The sequence below is a fragment of the Elephas maximus genome, chromosome 25 (assembly GCF_024166365.1).
Source record: "Elephas maximus indicus isolate mEleMax1 chromosome 25, mEleMax1 primary haplotype, whole genome shotgun sequence".
Classification (NCBI taxonomy): domain Eukaryota; kingdom Metazoa; phylum Chordata; class Mammalia; order Proboscidea; family Elephantidae; genus Elephas; species Elephas maximus.
This window is the reverse complement of record NC_064843.1, coordinates 34,401,317-34,421,281: the sequence shown is the minus strand read 5'-3', so window position 1 is coordinate 34,421,281 and position 19,965 is coordinate 34,401,317. Positions and strand designations below refer to the sequence as shown.

Below are 19,965 nucleotides of genomic sequence, written 5' to 3'. Positions count from 1 at the left end.
GTATTACATTAATTGACTTTTTTATGTTGCACCAATTTTGCACTCCTGGGATAAATCTCACTTGGTCACACTGTATAATCTTTTTTATATATTGCTAGATTTGGTATGCTGGTATTAACATTGAGGATTTTTGTACCTATATTCATATTCCATATGCATCAGAAATACTGGTCTGCAGTTTTCCACTCGGGGGACCCAGGAAACCCACCCCAAGTACCTTGATTGTGCTCGGATTCCTCATTGGCCACTCGCATCAGGGCATCCAGCACCAAAGCATTGTCTAGCCATGTGTACCACTCTTCCAACTCCTGAAGGAAGCTGGCTGTGCCTGTTGACTCTGATACCTTTCGAGTTGCCAGTTTGCAAAGCCGTTCAACGAAGCCAGGGATGCTGAGAAGGGCCGCTGCCAGGGAGAGAACGAGAGAGGGAATTTTCAAATTAAAGGCCAGCTAAACCTAATCTAAAGTCTTCAACGAGCAACTTGCTTCCCATGTACATGACAGGATTGGTTCTTACTCTGACAGCAGCTAGTTGGAGCTGCCCTTTTAAAATGAAATGCCAACCCAAGACAAAATGAAAATGAAATTACAGAAATAAGTTAACTTTTTAGGAGGTGCAGGGAAAACTGGCTCTCTCATATCTACTGTGGGAATATAAATAAGAATAATCTTTGTGCCCTAAGTTTCTGTGTTTTTGAGCCAGCAGGCCCATTTCTGAAAATTCATCACAATAACCAGTCATGTATACAAAGATACCTGTAAAATGGTGCTCTTTGATGTGATTTCTGTAACAACAAAATGGTATGATAACTAAGTGCTCATCAATAGCAGACTGATTAAATACAATGAGATACAATATAGCCACTAATAACCCACACATCTTTATACAGTGACTCCAAAAAAGATGTTTAAATTCAGTTGCTAGAGGAAAAAAAGTAAATTCTCAAACGGTATTGGTTTGTGTCCATTTTCTTCAAAAATTTAAATATCTGCTTCTTTAAAATATACACATAATACACACATGAATGAAGAATGGAAAAATATTCGCCAAGTTATTTACTGTGGCTGTTTCTAAAAAGGAGAGGAAATAAATGCTCCTTTTAAAATGACTTATAATTTTAATTTTTCTGTAATATGTACTAACAGATAAAAAACAAGCATTTTTTTTTTTTAAGTAAAGAAAGAAACTGACAAATTACCTAACTCCTATTTCTGACAATCCCATTTTACTTATACCAATCACCAAGATGGAAATTCTCATCAACATAAAAGAACATAATAAATTTTAGAGGCAAGGAGACCTAGATTCAAATTCTGCATCCGTCATTTAACCTTTTTCAAGATGAAGCAAGCATCTGTATCTATCTGCTTATATATGTACTAAATCTCTCTGGCAGGATGTAAAAAAAAAATTGACAGCAGTTGCCACAGACAAAGAGAACTAGGCCATCGGGAACAAGAGTGGGGGGAAAATTTTCAGTGAACACTTTTTGAAAATTCAGATTTTTTAAGCCATGTGAATGTATCACCTAATAAAAAATTAATAACTGAATAGTTCATACTATCAAAAAATTCTTTTTTTTTCACGTGACAATGTTATCAGAGGTTTTTTGTTTTTTTTTTTGTCTTTTTTAGGTCATTATTTTATAGAAACATTGAAATATATGCAAGTGAAATATATAATTTCTGGGATCTGCTTCAAAATAATTCCAGGTGAGGCAGGAAGGAGTAGGTAGGGATAAAGATAAAACAAGATAGGTCATGAGTTGATCACTGTTGAAACTAGGTGATAAATACATGGGAGATCATTACATTCTTCTTTCTACTTTTATTAAGTGCGAAATTTCCCATAATGAAATATTTGAGAGAGAAATAAAAGTAAAATTCAAAAGAATGTGACATCAAACAGAATTCTTTTAAAGATAAATTAGAACAAGTAGTAATAAAATGAGAATACTGCCTCATTTTAGTTATGAGGATTATATGAAGTCATATGAACTCAATGTCCATCACAGAGCTTGGCAAATAATCTTGATCCCCTTTTCATTCCCCATAACATTAATGAGCGGTTATAGAATATTTCACTTCACTCAAAAAAAAAAAAAAACTAATCAAAACTACATTGAAATACCGTTATTTTTTGAAATACCATTTTTTACTTATCTGCTTGGCAAATATCAAGAAGTCTGATAACGCCCTATCTGGGGAAGGGTGCACAAAAAATAGGCACTTTCATGTACTGTTGATGGGAAGGTGAACTGATGATTTCCTTGGAGAGTTAATTTGATACCTATCTATACTTAAAATGTATATCACCCTCCATACACAGGTTGCTCTCTGTAGAAACAAAGACATGAAAAAAAACAGATTTCCATTAACAGGGGACTAGATAAATAAATTATAGTATGCCCATATAACGGAATACTACGTACCTGTAAAAAGGAATCAGATTATTCTGTATGTACTGGAATGGAAGACTGTATAGGATAAAGTATAAAAAGCCAGGGGCAGAGTTGTGTCTGTCTTACATTACCTGTACCAACAGGAAGGAGCCATGCAAACACACACACTCACACATTCATGTGATGTGACTGTACAGACTATCTCTGCAGACACACGAGGAGCCGGGAATAGGGGACGAACTTTCTCTGTACACCTGCTACTCCTTCTGTATTGTTTGAATTTTTAAAAAAACTTTAGGTGTGTATTCCTTTTTCTAAAAATAAATAGAAGGCTGGATTCTGCGTGAAAATCTTCACATATCTGACCACAGCTGGTTTTTTATTCTTATCTCAAACCCAAGAGTAAATAGCCCCAGTTTCTTTAACTGTTCCTCACAGGACCTAGTCTCCCTATTTCTGTATACTAACACAGTATATAGATGTGATCTACCCAACACTCAGAGCTGGGGGTGGGGGGCTCTGACTTCCCACCCCAGAGATCCCCAAGCTTTTTGAGTCACTCATCTCTTGAAAAGCTGATGAAAACTATAGATCCTCTCCCCAGAAAAATCACTGGCCCAATTATACTCAGCAATTTACATATAATCTCAGGGAACTGACACTCCAGCACAGTCCTTATAATTCTCAGAGCTTTATTAATAGTTATCATACAACTTGTGAGAACTTGTGGGATAGTTCTCAGAATCCCCACGAGGACTCCATCATTGTTATTAACTGAGTTCCAGAAAGACAGCATAAATCATTATTTGGCTAGGCAAGAAAACTAGCTTACCGTTGAAACTTACCAAAAATAAACTTTTTGGCAATATCCTATAGTATTCAGCTTTCCTATAGTATTCAGCTTTCCATACCTCCATTTAAAAGGATTTAGTACTGAAGTTCCATTAAAGAATGACAACCCTGAGGACTAAGATGTTTCTCATCCACTCGTGATTTAATTATGCTCACTGGGGCGCCTGACTACAGAAAAACGTGTGCACGCAAGGGGGCAGGGAAACAGGAAGAAGTATGGCCAGAGAGGTGGGGAAGGGCCAGCCCCTGCACAGACTGATGTGCTAAACTACAACATTTAAGCTTTATGCCAAAAGCTACAAACACACAATCGCATGGGTTTGTCATACAGATATAAAAGTGAGCCTAGATATTTTAGACTTTAACAAAATCTCCCCAATCCAAGAAAACTAGGCTTCGGGTTAACTTAATTAAAAAATCCAATAGACTTCTCATTCCCCAAGGATGCTGGGTAATGCTGGTTTTACTCGTCAGCCCTTACAAATATGTGTGTGAAGGTAATGGATACTAACGGGGTAAAAATGATTGGCCAGGTTCCATAAGGGAGAAACCGTAAGATGAAGGTCACTCAGCGCCTCAGCACACACAGGTAGCCGATACTGGACCTACCTTGCCCTCACTCTCCTTATTAGTGCAGAGGAAGAACTCACTTCCATTCCACAGGGCTGTCCGGGGGAGCCAACAAAGTAACTTCCATGTAAAACAGATTGCTCAGTGTCTGCAACACTTTTTCCCAAGTTGTTGTGCGAACCCTAGTTCAGAGTGACCCACGTGTGCCACAGCGGAACTGGGCTCCCAAGTTGTTGTGTCAACCCTAGTTCAGAGTGACCCACGTGTGCCAGAGCGGAACTGGGCTCCCAAGTTGTTGTGTCAACCCTAGTTCAGAGTGACCCACGTGTGCCAGAGTGGAACTGGGCTCCCAAGTTGTTGTGTCAACTCTAGTTCAGAGTGACCCACGTGTGCCAGAGTGGAACTGGGCTCCCAAGTTGTTGTGTCAACCCTAGTTCAGAGTGACCCACGTGTGCCAGAGCGGAACTGGGCTCCCAAGTTGTTGTGTCAACTCTAGTTCAGAGTGACCCACGTGTGCCAGAGCGGAACTGGGCTCCCAAGTTGTTGTGTCAACCCTAGTTCAGAGTGACCCACGTGTGCCAGAGCGGAACTGGGCTCCCAAGTTGTTGTGTCAACTCTAGTTCAGAGTGACCCACGTGTGCCAGAGCGGAACTGGGCTCCCAAGTTGTTGTGTCAACTCTAGTTCAGAGTGACCCACGTGTGCCAGAGTGGAACTGGGCTCCCAAGTTGTTGTGTCAACTCTAGTTCAGAGTGACCCACGTGTGCCAGAGTGGAACTGGGCTCCCAAGTTGTTGTGTCAACCCTAGTTCAGAGTGGCCCACGTGTGCCAGAGTGGAACTGGGCTCCCAAGTTGTTGTGTCAACCCTAGTTCAGAGTGACCCACGTGTGCCAGAGTGGAACTGGGCTCCCAAGTTGTTGTGTCAACCCTAGTTCAGAGTGACCCACGTGTGCCAGAGCGGAACTGGGCTCCCAAGTTGTTGTGTCAACTCTAGTTCAGAGTGACCCACGTGTGCCAGAGTGGAACTGGGCTCCCAAGTTGTTGTGTCAACCCTAGTTCAGAGTGACCCCACGTGTGCCAGAGTGGAACTGGGCTCCCAAGTTGTTGTGTCAACCCTAGTTCAGAGTGACCCACGTGTGCCAGAGTGGAACTGGGCTCCCAAGTTGTTGTGTCAACCCTAGTTCAGAGTGACCCACGTGTGCCAGAGTGGAACTGGGCTCCCAAGTTGTTGTGTCAACCCTAGTTCAGAGTGACCCACGTGTGCCAGAGTGGAACTGGGCTCCCAAGTTTTTGTGTCAACCCTAGTTCAGAGTGACCCACGTGTGCCAGAGTGGAACTGGGCTCCCAAGTTGTTGTGTCAACCCTAGTTCAGAGTGACCCATGTGTGCCAGAGCGGAACTGGGCTCCAAAGGGTTTTCAATGGCTGGTTTTTTGGAAGGAGATCACCAGGCCTTTCTTCTGAGGCACCTCTGGGTGGGCTCGAACCTCTGCCTCTTCCGTTAGCAGCCTAGCACGTTAACCATATGTGCCACCCAGGAATTCTGTCTGCCACACAGCAGGTGTTTAACAAATGTTAGCTTCTGTCAGTGAGTGTATATGTGTATTTGAATCAGCTTTAAAGTATAATTTAGCTGTAAGATTCACATGATTTCAAGAACGTGTATTTTATAATTTATGAAATGAGAACTTCCCAAAATTCATAAAAAAAAGAGGGAGAGAGGAAAAAACCCTACACAGACCAAGAAAGGCCTTGATATATGGGCACAGAAGAAAAACAAGCCTGGATGGAGAACCACTGATCTGGGTCCATAGAGTCCACATACTTATGTTCTTACGTATGAGTAGCATGTAAAATTACATTCCCTAATAACCTAGAAGGAAACCCTGGTGGCACAGTGGTTAAGTGCTACGGCTGCTAACCAAATCAGTAGTTCAAATCCACCAGGCACTCCTTGGAAACTCTACGGGGCAGTTCTACTCTGTCCTATAGGGTCGCTATGAGTCGGAATTCACTCGACGGCTACAGGTTTGGCTTTTTTTTTTTTTTTGGAATAACCTAGAAAGCACGGTTATGAACATCTGGTGTTCTTAACTAAAACTAGGACGTTAACAAAGTTAATGGAGGACTCATATTCAGTATGAAGAAGGGAGACTGCTGTGAAGCACTCAGCCATTCTGCGGAGCTGGTCCTGGGAATGCACACATCCAGCCAGTGGAACGTCAGAAAGAAAGTATTGTTTCCAGAGCACCATGAGGACGGTCCTGGATGGGCATGGTTTTCTACTGCTGCTTTTTAATGATAAATTCTTATTATTTCATCTTGGCTTAATCCTAAGTATCCAATGATATGTTTCTGCATCAACAGCATGTCTAGCCTGTTAATTTTCAAGAACTAACTTGCAAGATACACAAATATTTTAGTTCCAATACATGTACTATATTCATATGGCCAAAACAGATACATGCCTCATGTCCCCAGTCTGCTTAGGCAAGGAGACTTTATCAGTAGGACAGAGTTCGTTTGTTACTGAAAAGCAACAGGTAGGGCTAGATGACACCGAACAGTTTTGTTTTTTTTTTTTAATTAATGTATTTAATTTTAAAACAATATATAAAAACATACACAAAGAAGTCGAACTTCTACTGCAATGCCATCTACCCAGTTACCAGTCAGCTCCTAACAGGTAACCACTTTAGGTTTCCTGTACACCCTTCAGTTTCTTTATGTATAGTGTATGTATATGAGAAACCAAATACATGGTCTTATCCCTCTCTATCCCGACTGTCAATACAAAAAGTGTATTACACACACTGTTCCGTATTTTCCTTGTCATTAATATATCTTGGAAGTCTTTCCATATCAGTACATAGAAATCTTCCTTTTTTAAAAGCTATACAATTTTCCATTATATAAATACTCTGTAATTTAAGCAGTCTATTGTTGATAGACACTTGGGCTGTTTCCAGTCTTTTGTTATTATAAATAATGTTGTAAGGAGCAGCCTTACACATACATCATATCTATAGGATAAAGTCCCAGAAGGGGTTTCATGGACCAAAAGGTATACATACGCATCTGTGATTCTGACAGACCAACAGGGGCTCCCAACTTTTTTGAGGTCTGGGCTCCTTCAAGAATCTGATGAACGTTATGGACTTGGCCCCCGCCAACTAATGAACAGATGCGGACACACACAAGTTACAAACTCTAAGTGGACCTTAGGAGCCCTCCATGGATTAGTCTCTAGAGATATGGAAAAAGATACTTCAGGAAGGGGTCTCAGAGCTACAATCTCAAAATTCTAAGAACTTGGAGACTTTACCTTGGTTGATTTCGGCTGCAGAAGGCCCCAAGCTCAAGCTCTTCTTCTGCTGCGCATTTTTGGCAAGAAGTGTGTGCTTGTCATCGTTCCCTGTATCCATCTCCGAAATGGTGACAGCCAGAATCCGGCAGAAATTAGCAAGCTGCTGCTGATCGAAATTGGATACTAAGGAACTCAGATTGGGGACTTCATCTAGTCGGATCATCTCCTACAGAAGACATAAACAATACCTCTGCTTAGTTCATTCCAGAGATTGGTAAAGTGTGCCCCTCTTCTGCACTCCCTAAGAATGAGGCTCAGTAGCTAGGCCACTTAGGTTCAAATCCCAGCTCAGCAATTTGCAGCTGTGCGTTGTTAGGTAATTTATGGAGCCTCTCTCAGCTTTGTTTACTCACCTGTAAAACAGAACTAACAGTAGTACCTACCTCATAGGACTGGTCTAGGGACTAAACACTAGGCACCACTGTTTCTCATACTTCACTACCTTTGCTCGTGTAGTTCATTTTGCCTATTAAAAAAAAATGCCTACCACTCAAGTTTTATCAAATCATAAACTGTCATTCTTATTACAGACTTTTTCTTTTTAAAATATAAAATATTTCAAATATAGCTGAAGGTCCCTGTGTATCCTCGCCTAATCACATTCCTACCCTTGGAGGTGACCATTATCTTGAGCTCTGGTTTATTATTCCCACATGCTTTTATACTCATATTTCCATTAAAAATATGGCATTGTTTTACATGCTCAAGGTTCACATGAACAGTATCACAGAGCCCTGGTGGCACAGTGGTTAAGAGCTCAGCTGCTAACCAAAAGGTCGGCAGTTCAAATCCACCAGCTGCTCCTTGGAAACCATATGGGGCAGTTCTATTTTATCCTACAGGGGTGCTATGAGTCAGAATTGATTCAACAGCAACAGGTTTCATACTAATCATTGGGTATCTTACTTTTGATTCAACACTGAGATTTGTCTAACACTGATACAAGTAGCTCTAGTTCGTTCATATATTTTATTCTACAATTTAATCATTCTCCTTTTCATGCATATTTAGGTGAATTACAATTTATCACTACTAAACAATGTTGCAATGAACATTCTTACAGGTGTCTGCTTGTGTCCATGTGCATGTGACCAGTTACCTAGAGTGGGAGCGGACATTCTCATCTTTTTCCTGGCTTGAATAAAAATATTTCCAAAGATTCAATGTTAAGTTTAATGTGTGCTTTAAGTTTTAATAGATAACCTATATCAAGTTAAAGAATTTTATGGAATGCTTTTTGTCATTTGGTTATGTTACCATTTTTTTCCCCACAATTAATGTCTGTAAGCGTCATATGCTCCACGAGCTTTTCTGATTTTCAATCATTCTTGTGTACCTCGGATAATCCCTGCTATCCTTCACTCCACTAATTTATTTAACTTTCACTGGGTTGGGTACTTCTCTATGACTACACAAATCTTACGGTCTTCTGTGTGTCTATTCCTGCATCTCTCTCCCAAATAATCTGCCACTGCCTGGAGAGAAGTTATGTCGTATCTTCTCTCTAGAGCCTAAAGGGATGGCGCATGGCAGAGTGGGTGCCAGGAAATGTGCACTGAACAAGCGAATGATTCCTAGATGCCCCCAGGAATCCTACTCCCCTGGTAATGGAGGAGGACAAGAGCTTGCTGTGGAGGGGGCTTCTGGGAGCAGCTTCTTCCATCTCTGCCTCTCCCCTTCCCAGTACACAAATGTCAGCTTGCTGTTATTACTGGAAACTGACTTTCAGCCCATTGGGTCCTCTGGCCCTGTCTAAATCAGCTTAGGGATCCCAAACCAGGACCCAACACTCCCAAAACCCGTTTCTTCTCCCCACCCCCGCCCCCGCCCATGATTATGGGGTATATTAGGGAAGTAACAGGTTACAAATCAGGATCAGGTTTAACTTGGAAGTAACAGAAACTACCCAGGAGGCAGGATACAGATCGTCAATCAGGAAGCCTATTTCTTTCATTATGTTTTAATTTTTGTTTAATATTTGATGCATGTTACAAAGCATAACAGAACAGCTGTGTTTGCTTTCCCTATGGCATCCCCCGCCTTTCTGCTTACGGCCTGCCATTAAAAAAGTTTTATCTGATATATCATTTTGTTTTACTCATTTTTGAGCTTTATAAAAATGATATACACAGTCTTCTGCAACTAGCTTCTATCACTATTCTCTGATGCAGCCATGCTGTTGCCTACACCAACTGTTCATTCCTTTCACTAATTCATAGCATTCCACTGTGTGAGTACATTTATCCATCTCCTGTTGATGTATGGTAGACTTGGCTTCAGTTTTCTGCTGTGAAACAATGATGCTATAAACGTTCCTAGGTGTTGGATGACGTGTATGCAAGTTTTTCTTGGGCAGTGGCTTCCAAGCTGTTCAGACAATGACCAGGAGTAAGAAACATATTTTTCGTCACAATTCAATACACATGAATGTGTGAATATATAAATACATAAATACATGAAACGAAACTTCAAAACAATACTTACCCTTACACAACATACTTTGAGCTCTTCTATTTAGCTAATGGACCCACTGATACTTCTTGGTATCAATGTAGTGTTTTCATTTCTAAGAATCACTGTTCTAGGACTGAGCTTTCCAACCAGTGTGCCTGGACAGAGGTAAAAGGTGACCTGTGCCAGAATACTTCATGCCTCAGCCCTTAGGACAGTGCTTTCCTAGGTGCTGGGTCAGACAGTATGTGAATGTTCAACTACAACAGACAGCATCAGCAGTATGCAAGCGTTCTCGCTAGTCTACATTCTCACCAACGTTGGCGCGCGCTCTCTCTCTCTGTGTTCTTGATGCACATTTCCCTGATTATCAACAAAGTTAAGTATCTTCTGTTTGTGCACCATTTGTTTCTCTTCTGTGAAATGCTTGTTCATATCACTGCCCATTTTTCTACTGGGTCTTTTTCATACTGATTTGTAAGAATTTATACATTACAGATACCAATCTTTTGTAACCATGGGTTCTTTGTAGTGCCTATCCCCCTTTCAAACTGCACCAAGGTACTCATAATGTCTAGCAGACCCATTACTATTTCAGGCAACAGAGAAAGGAGAGAGAAGCCCCGAGAGGGCAAGTGGGCAAAGTTGTGAAGGAGCAATCCTAGACTCCTCTGCTGAGATTGCCAGGGAGTCTGGAGTTCCCGCCCTGAAGGCCCCCTCCACATACTGGCAGGAGCACCCAATTAGAGAAAAATAACAAAGCCTTTTCATGGAGGGCACAAAGGGTCTGTCTGGGGCCTGCACACATCTCAAGTGTGTTCCTACAGACAATAGGTCATTTGTACTTCATCTGCCTGGGTGATAGCAAGCAGGGCCTAAGGAGAGTGCAGCAGAAAGATGGAAATAAAAGCTGGGGTCACCACAATGCATGTGGATATCCTTCTCCTTAAAACAAAACCCCCAGGAGGCTGCTTCTGCCTCCTCAGTGATAAGAGAAAGGAATCTGTCAACCTGCAACCAAAATGAAGGGCTGGGAAGCAAGCTCCAAATTCTACTAGGCACACTACAGAAAAAAATCTAACAGTGATTCTCTATAACAGGGTCTATGGATGTATTTTTTTTTTTTTTTTTTTGGCAGGGTAGGGGGGTGTCTCTGAGTTCTTAATGAAAAATTTTAATTTAATGCTTTCATTTCAATCATTGTTTTTTTTTAAAAAAGCATATTCTAGCTCATTTGAATGTGCACCTTATGACCAAGTGGCAGGATTTCAGTGCTCACATTTGTGTATTCTACCGTGTTGGAGACAATTAACCAACTTTAATTGTTGACAACTAATGAGAAAAATAGAGGTGGACTTAATAAGTTAAGGTCAAACATCACCACATATACTAACGAATGAAGGTTTCTCAGCAGTTCAAATATAGAGAACTGGCAGGAGTCAGGAGTTGCCACACAGCACACAGCAATAAAGAAATGCTAACAAGAATTTCCACCATAGCAACTAGTGGGGAGTAATTAGATTTCAGCAAAAAATTAGCCATCACATTAAATTAATGAAATCAACCTGAATTTTTGAGTTTTAGAATTAGTTTGATTTCAATTTATATGTTTGCTTAGGTTTTATAGCCACATAAGACCCATTAGTATAAGGAGCAGAACCTAGTTTTATACTTGAATATATTTAAGTAGCACTATAAAAATGATTTAACACTAGGAGTATGGAAAATTTTTTCTTTTAAATGGGCTCTGTACGTAATCTCAGTTTGAGAATCCAATCTTCTGAGACACTCTCCCCTCCTACCAAGACATACACCTGCCTGAGAACACAGCTTACCTTTTTAACACCCAAAATATCTTCAATGAGGGTTGCTGTTTGTAAGAATGTCTTCTTACTTGTCATAAGTGTAAACAGGAAGATCACGAAGTCATTCTTTTCTGCCAGGCGTTTTGTAACGCCTTCCGTCTGTCAAAAGGGAGAAGGGGAGAAAAGGCAGAATAGGTTGTGACCACAGGATAAAATATAAAGCCAGGGGCACATCCCTTTCAGAACCCCACCTCTGAAAAGCCAACGAAGCTGGGATGTCATGAGTTAACCGTAGGAAATAACTGTAGACTCTTCACTCATGGTACAAAAAGGCTCCTGGTATCCAAGCGATACAACTGGGAGACCATTCTGGAGCTGGAGATGAGAGAAAAACAGGAGGCACCTGCCTCAGTTGGCCTATGAAGTCTAAACTTCAATTGCCTCCATTTGGAAAAAAGACTGAAGTCATTTTGAACAGAAATCAGTGACTAACATGAGTAATTCCATTTAGAGCTCAATCATGGTCAGAACTTAACACAATGAGATGGTGTTTCCTAGAAGGGCTTATATGAGGCTATTCCCAAACTTGAAATCAAATAATGTTTGAAGCCTGGACTTCAACGGTCAGACCCAAGTTCTAATTCCAGCTGTGTGATTTTGAGCGAATCACTTCTTTTTGCACCTCGATTTCCTCATCTGTAAAAATAGTCACCTTGTAAAACTTCGAGAGGATTTAACTAGATGGCGCACATAAAAGGCCCAACAATGTCCAGTAAGTCTCTCCTCTAGCCTATACCCTATGGTCAAACGGATCTTCTTGGAATCCTCAAAAGCCTTCCAGTTTCCTTTGCTATTCAGTTAAGTCCCATTCTTCTGCCTGACATTCAAAGGTCCTTCAAAAAGGCCACAAGGTACCTGTTCAAGACAGTCTCCTTGAGACGTAGCTTATGCTGGCGCCAGGCTGAACAGCCTGCTTATACACCCATGCACACAGGTCTGTTTCCTACTTCTACTACTTTGTCCCTCCTTTTAGGAATACCCTCATCAACTCCATATCTATTTGTTAAGTCCTATATGCACATTCAATCCAGCAATCACGCACCTAAGTATTTACCTAAGTGAGATGAAGATATATGTTCACATAAAAACCTGCACACAAATGTCTACAGCTGCTTTATACATAATTGCCCCAAACTGTAGCAATCAAGATGCCCTTCAACAGGTGAATGGGTAAACAAACTGTGGTACATCCATACAATAGTGTATTATTCAGTATTAAAAAGAAATGAGCTATGATGCCACAAAAAGACATGGAGGAACCTTAAATGCATACTGCTAAATGAAAGAAGCCAGTCTGAAAAAGCTACATACGGTATGATTCCAACTATATGACATTCTGGAAAAGGCAAAACTACAGAGACAGTGAAAAGATCAGTGGTTGCCAGCGGTTCAGGGGAAGGCAAAGGTGAACAGGTGGAACACAGAGCATTTTTAGGGCAGTGAAACTATTCTGTATGAATCTGTATTGGCAAACACACGACATTACGCAATACAAAGAGCGAACCCTAATGTGAACTATGGACTTTAATTAATATTGGTTCATCAATTTTAACAAATGTACCACAGGAATGCAAGGTGTTAACAGGAGAAACAATGAGCAGAGGGGTAGGGGTAAATGGTAACTTTCTGTACACCTAAAATTACTCTAAAAAATAAAATCTATTTTTAAAAAATCCTATACACCAATGTTTAACCCAGTACCATTTACAATACAGAAATATTTGAGGCAATATAAATGTATATCAATATGGAACAAATACATCAAGTATGCAATGTCCATCCTATGGAATACTATGTCACCATTAGAAAAGATGATACAGCTGAATCTTCATGATTTTTGTAGACTAAAAAATATTGACCACAAGCAGTAGTTACATACATACTTACACATAGCACAAAGTTTCAAAGTATTTGTAGCAAATTGCTGATAGTAGTTTAATCTGGTTAATGGGATCATAAATGATTTAGACTCTGTATTTGGGTCTTATCTGTATTTGCTAATTTTTTTTCAATCAAGAATAAGTTTAGTCATCAAAATTAAAAACATGTGCCTCAAAGGACTTTATCAACAAAGTGAAAAGACAACCCACAGAGAATGAGAGAAAATATCTAGGAACCATATATATGAAAAGGGTCTAATATCTAAAATATATATAGAACTCCTAGAATTCAACAACAAAAAGACAAACAACTCAATTAAAAACTAGGGGAAAAAAAAAAAAGGGCAAAGGACTTAAACGGACATTTCACCAAAGAAGATACACGAATGCCAATAAGCACATGAAAAGTGCTCAACATTATTAGGTATCAGAGAAATGCAAATCAAAACCACAATGAGACACCACTTCACCCCCACTAGGATGGCTATTATCAGAAAAATGGGGGAAAAAAAGTGTGGCAAGGATGTGGAGAAAGCAGAATCCTCATTCATCGCTATGGAAAGGTAAAATGGTGCAACCACTCTAGAAGATGGTTTAGCAGTTCCTCAGGTTAAACTTATTGCAACCAACATCACAAAGTAACACGTGCATAAATTTTTTAATGAGAAATTAACTTGAGCTGTAAACTTTCACCTAAAGCACAATGAAAGAAAAAAAGCTAAACACAGAATTACAATACGACCCAGCAATTACACTCTAGGTGTATCACCAAAACACCTGACAGCAGGGACTCAAACAGATACTGGTATGCCAATGTTCAGTGAACATACAGCAGTATTCACAACGTCAAAAGATGGCAACAACCCAAGTGTCCACAGATAGATGAACAGAAAAACAAAATGTGGCACATACACACAATGGAATATTACTCAGCCGTAAGGAGAAACAAAGTTCTGATACTTGCTAAGACATGGAGGAACAGTGAAAACATTATACTAAGTGAAATAAGTCAGACAAAAAAGAACAAATATTGTATGATTCCATTTACATGAAATAGCCAGGCTAGGCAAATGCATAGAAACAAAAGTTTATTAGTGTTTACCAAGGGCTAGGGGGTGGGGGTAATGAGGAATTACTGCATAAAGGGTACTGAGTTTCTGTCTGGGATAATAAAAACCTTCTGGAAACGGGTAGTGGTGACAACCACACAACATGGTGAATGCAATTAATGTCACTGAATTGTACACTGAAAAATGGTTAAAATGGCCAATTTTTTGTTAGATATATTTTACCACAATATAATTAAAAAATATTTGTTTTGTTATTCATGAAATAAACAAATATCAAACACGGGAATGGGCAAGCCTATCAACTCTTCAAGACGCTACCATGTTCAAAAGGTCTTCTTTGACCTACCTCACATATGGCACTCTTTTTCCTCTGAAGTTTCAGGGACCTGATCTGTATAGTCCAGACCCTTCACAACACTCTCCCTCTCCTCTTCATTCCCCACCCCAATCTCAGTTAACTGTGAGCTATTTGAGGGCAGGACTATGTCTTATTCATCTCTGTATCCTTGGTGTCTCCCAGCAGGCCTGGAACATGGCAGGTATTTATCAAATGTTAGCAAGAAGACTAAGACAATAAACGAGGAGTATGAGGGAAGTCAAGGGAACTAGGTAGTGAGAGACCTCAAAAGTTAGGTCCGAGAAGGGATTTAAAATTGCAGTACTGCTAGCCTAAACACACACACAAAACACACCACACACACACACACGTGTGTGTGTGCAAAATACATCCTTGCTACCTTTGGCAACCAGTGGGCTTAGTGGCTTTAATGTTTCTTCATTCTTGTTCAGCCTCTAAACTGAAAAAGTTTCTCAAGGCATACTGCAACAAACATGACTTCTCTTTAAAGCATTTCAACTGTCAGACAAACACATTTTGGTAAATAGGAAACCTGAGGTAAGAAGCATTTTATATTCATAGGGCTAATGTATCAAAGCAAATTTAATTTTTACAGTGAGGGCATCAGTCAAAATGTGCTGAGTGTATAAATTTTGAAGAGTCACAACATTAAACAGGACACTCACAAAAGAAAGTAATCTCAGTCTGGTTCCGTATTAATGTTCTATTTCTGTTCTGAATTCAGTGTTCACTGGCACATTAAAAAACTGTTTTCCTAACCACATCCAGTACTAACACTGGCTATGAGATGTGAAACAGGAATGATTCCAGCTTTATTCAGACAACCAGAAATTCTGGAATACCCAAAGAAACAAAACAAAAAGAGAAATAAATTTACCATTTTCACGAAGCTTAAAAACGTATCTCCAAACAACAAAAAGACAAATAATACAATTAAAAAATGCACAAGGGACATGAACAGACACTTCACCAAAGAAGACATCTGGATAGCTAACAGACACGAGAGGAAATGCTCGCGATCACTAGCCATTAGAGAAATGCAAATGAAAACTACACTGAGATACCATCTTGCCCCCGACAATACTGGCACTAATCCAAAAAACCGAAAATAACAAATGTTGGAGAGGTTGTGGGGAGACTGGAACTCCTATGCACTGCTGGTGGGAATGCTAAAATGGCACAACCAATTTAGAAAACGATATAGCACTTCCTTAAAAAACTAGATGTAGAAATAGCATACGATCCAGTAGTCCCACTCCTAGGAATATATACCCTAGAAAAATAAGAGCTGTCATGTAAACAGACATATGCATGCCCATGTTCACTACAGCACTATCCACAATAGCAAAAAGATGGAAACAACCTAAATGCTCATCAACAGAAAAATGGATAAACAAATTATGGTACATACACACAATGGAATACTATGCAACGATAAAGAACAAGGATGAATCTGTGAAACATTTCACAACTTGGATGAATCTGGAGGACATTATGCTGAGCAAAATGTTACAACAGGACAAGTATTGTATGAGACCACTATTGTAAGAACTCAAGAAAAGGTTTATACACAGAAAAAAGCATTTGTTGATGATTACAAGTGTGAGGAGGGAAGGGTAGGGAAAATCACTAACTAGATAGTAGACAGTGAAGGGAAGGAAAACACACAATATAGGGGAAGTCAGCACAACTGGGCCAAAGAAAAAGCACAAAAGTTTCCTAGACACACCAAACACTTTTGGGGGCTGAGTAGCTGGGAGCAGGGGACCACAATCTCAGGGGACATCTAGGTCAACTGGCAAAATATGGTTCATAAAGAAAATGTTCTACATCCTCTTTGGTGAGTAGTGTCTGGGGTCTTCTAAGCTTGGGAGCTCCCACCTAAGAGACATCTACTGGTCCCACCCCACCCAGAGCAAAGGAGAATGAAGAAAACCAAAGACACAAGGAAAACATTAGCCCAAAGGACTAAAAGATCACATGAGCCAGAGATACCACCTGCCTGAGCCCAGAAGAATTAGATTGTGCCTGGGTACCGCCAATGACCCCTCTGACAGGGATCACAACACAGAGTCCAAGGCAGAGCAGGAGAAAAATGTAGAAAAGAATTCAAATTCATGAAAAAAAAAAAAAAAGACCAGATTTACTGGTCTGACAAAGACTGGAGAAACCCCCAAAACTATGGCCCCTGGACACTGTGCTAACCCAGAACTGAAACCATTCCTGCAGCCCACTTTTCAGACTAAGATTAGATGGGCCTATAAAACAAAAATAACACAGGTGAGGAACCTACTTTTTAATTCAATCAAATATATGAGACCAAATGGGCAACTCATGTCCAAAAGTAAGAAGGCAGGAAGGGACAGCAACTGGACAAATGGACACAGCGAACCCGGGTTGGAAAAGGGGGGCATGCTGTCAAATAATGGTGATTACAACCAATGTCAAGAACAATGTGCATGAATTTTTGAATGAGAAATTAACCTGAACTGTAAACTTTCACCTAACACACACACACACGCACGCACACAGAAAAGACTGAAAAAACGTATATATCTCTCTCCAGGCTGTCATATATGCAACCCTACTGCCCTGACTACTCAGCCTCCTCCCCTCTATGTATCAAAGTACTACTCCTCTTTTAGGAACTGGCTAAAACACCTCCTGCTCTGGAAAGCCTTCCCCAATCTTCCTAAGTAAAGATTAACCATCTACACACAGTCCCTCCTTTCCTCTACATCAGGAGTTCTTAATTGGGGCCTTAAATCCCTAAAGCTATCTACAAAGCTTTGAGTACAAATGTATTTTTCAGGGGAGGGGAGTTTTCCTGATATTTACCATAGGTTCTTGACCTAGTATCTGCCTAGTATCCAAATCAGGGCCTACAAACTAGAATCTAGCAGGCCAAGTTTTATTTGGCCAGTACTACTTTTTAAAATTTAAATGTCTTCAGGCAGGACATGGAACCCTGGTGGTGTAGTGGTTAAGAGCTTGGCTGCTAACCAAAAAGTCAGCAGTTTTAATCTACCAGCCGCTCCTCGGAAGCCCTATGGTGCAGTTCGACTCTGTCCTATAGGGTCACTATGAGTCAGAATCAACTCGATGGCAATGGTTTTTTTTTTTTTTTCTTCTTTTTAGGTAGAACATGATTGCTCCAGGGGCGTCACAATTTTCAAAAGTCCCCACTTTAACACTAGGCAATTTAAAACATTTCCTGTTTACTCCTGATCCCTGGAGGCAATGGTGTTTCCAACTACAAAGGTCCTAGGTTCTCCAAACTAGAATCTGCATAGTTGGACCACATTGTCCCATGCCCTTATTTTTATTCATGTATTTTTATTTTTTTTATCTGAACTGTACTTTACTGGAATATCATTGGTTAACATTAGGCGCCACGATTAACAAACAGCCTCATAAAACTAATGGCTATACAGAAGCTGCCAATGATGGAATCATTATATCCTACACTGTCTTTCTTATAAATATAATTTCTTACTGGTTTTAGTTACAGGAATAATTGTGCTTTTTTGAACAACTGGTTTATTTTTATCTTACAAATCTGTCTGTACCACTAGCTGCATATGGCTACTGAACACTTGAGATGTGGCCTGTCCAAACTGAGACGTGCTTTGAGAGTAAAATATATGCTAGATTTAGAAAACTTAGTATTAAAAAAGAATATAAATGTCCCAATAATTATTTGTATTGATTACATGTTGAAAGACAATATTCCATATATTGAGTCAAGTAAAATATATTATCAAAATTAATTTCACCTATTTATTCTTACTTTTTAAAATTTTTAAAAATATGGCTACAAGGAAATTTAAAATAACCTAAGTGGCTTCCATTTTATTTCTATCGGGCTATGCTGTTACAGATGCTAAACCGTTTGAGTGTTCAATCTTTCCTTATTTGTACTGTCTGCTAGGAAGCTCAGACCCAATTTTGTGCTTCATGCATAGTACGGATGGTTTATATTTTCAAAACAGCCCAATTCCTAGATATATTTTATATCTCCATTCTTGTTTTATCCTTCTCTTTCTTACGTATTCTAAATTTACGATCTTGGTAGATTTTACATACCCCATAACCAAAAATCAAACCCAATGCCGTCAAGTCGATTCCAACTCAGTGATCCCAAAGGACAGAGTAGAAAACTGCCCCCACAGGATTTCCAACAAGTGGCTGATGGATTCAAACTGCCAACCTTTTTGGTCAGCAGCCGAGCTCTTAACCACTGAGCCACCAGGACTCCATATACTCCATAAGAGATCTGAAATCCTTTTTGAATAAGAAATAAAATGGAGTTAAACATTTTTTTTCCTAAATTTTATTTCGTTGTTGTTGTTGAGAATATACACAGCAAAATACACACCAGTTCAACAGTTTCCACATGTACATTTTAGTGACACTGAGTACAACCTTCAAGTCGTGCAACCATTCTCACCCTCATTTTCTGAGTTGTTCCTCCCTCCTTAACATAAACTCACTGTTCCCTAAGGTTCCTATCTTTCGAGTTGCTGTTGTCACTTTGATCCCATAACCCAAAAACCTACTGCCAGCGAGTCGAGTCCAACTTGTAGCAACCCTAGAGTCCATACAGTTTTTAAAAGAGCATAATGCTCAAGGAAGACATTTTTTTACTAGTTAAGCTGAAGTATCGTTTGGTTTTAAGAAAATGTCAGGGGCCATTTTTGGTTTAAGGTATAAAGGTTATCTCAGGGAAATAGTTTTAGAAGTTTAACCACCCTCCATGGCTCCAGAAAGTTTGGAGTCCATGAGAATTTGAGATTCTTTTCTGCATTTCCCCTCTTTTGATCAGGACTCCGCTACTGAAACTCTGAAAAAAATGTTCAGTAATGGTAGCTGGGCACCACCATTTCTTCTGGTCTCATGGCAAAGAAGGGAGTCGTTAATGGAGGCAATTAGCCACACATTCATATCCTCCTATTTGTCTTTCCTTCCTCTAGGCACTACAGAAAAAGTAGGAGACAGAACAAAAGCACTAAACACATTACTAGGCCAATTAACTGGGATGTCTCATGAAACCCTGACCCTAAACCTCCAAACCAAGGAACCGAATTCCATGAGGTATTTGGCTGTACATAAGCAGCTATTTTTTTTTGTCACTGTTGTAAATATGTCTATTATA

General features: G+C 39.8%; 1 protein-coding gene across 2 annotated transcripts in view; it reads right to left on the bottom strand.

Moving 5' to 3' along the window:
* Window positions 1-19,965, bottom strand: part of TRPC4AP (transient receptor potential cation channel subfamily C member 4 associated protein) — an 83,284-nt gene that overhangs the window by 23,229 nt on the left and 40,090 nt on the right. For both annotated transcript variants that reach the window (XM_049868780.1, XM_049868781.1), the window contains exons 6-8: window positions 11,473-11,601; window positions 7,145-7,352; window positions 218-403 (exon numbers count right to left, since the gene is read on the bottom strand). In XM_049868780.1, the coding sequence (XP_049724737.1) occupies window positions 218-403; window positions 7,145-7,352; window positions 11,473-11,601 (523 nt within the window). The remainder of the gene's footprint in view (window positions 1-217; window positions 404-7,144; window positions 7,353-11,472; window positions 11,602-19,965) is intronic.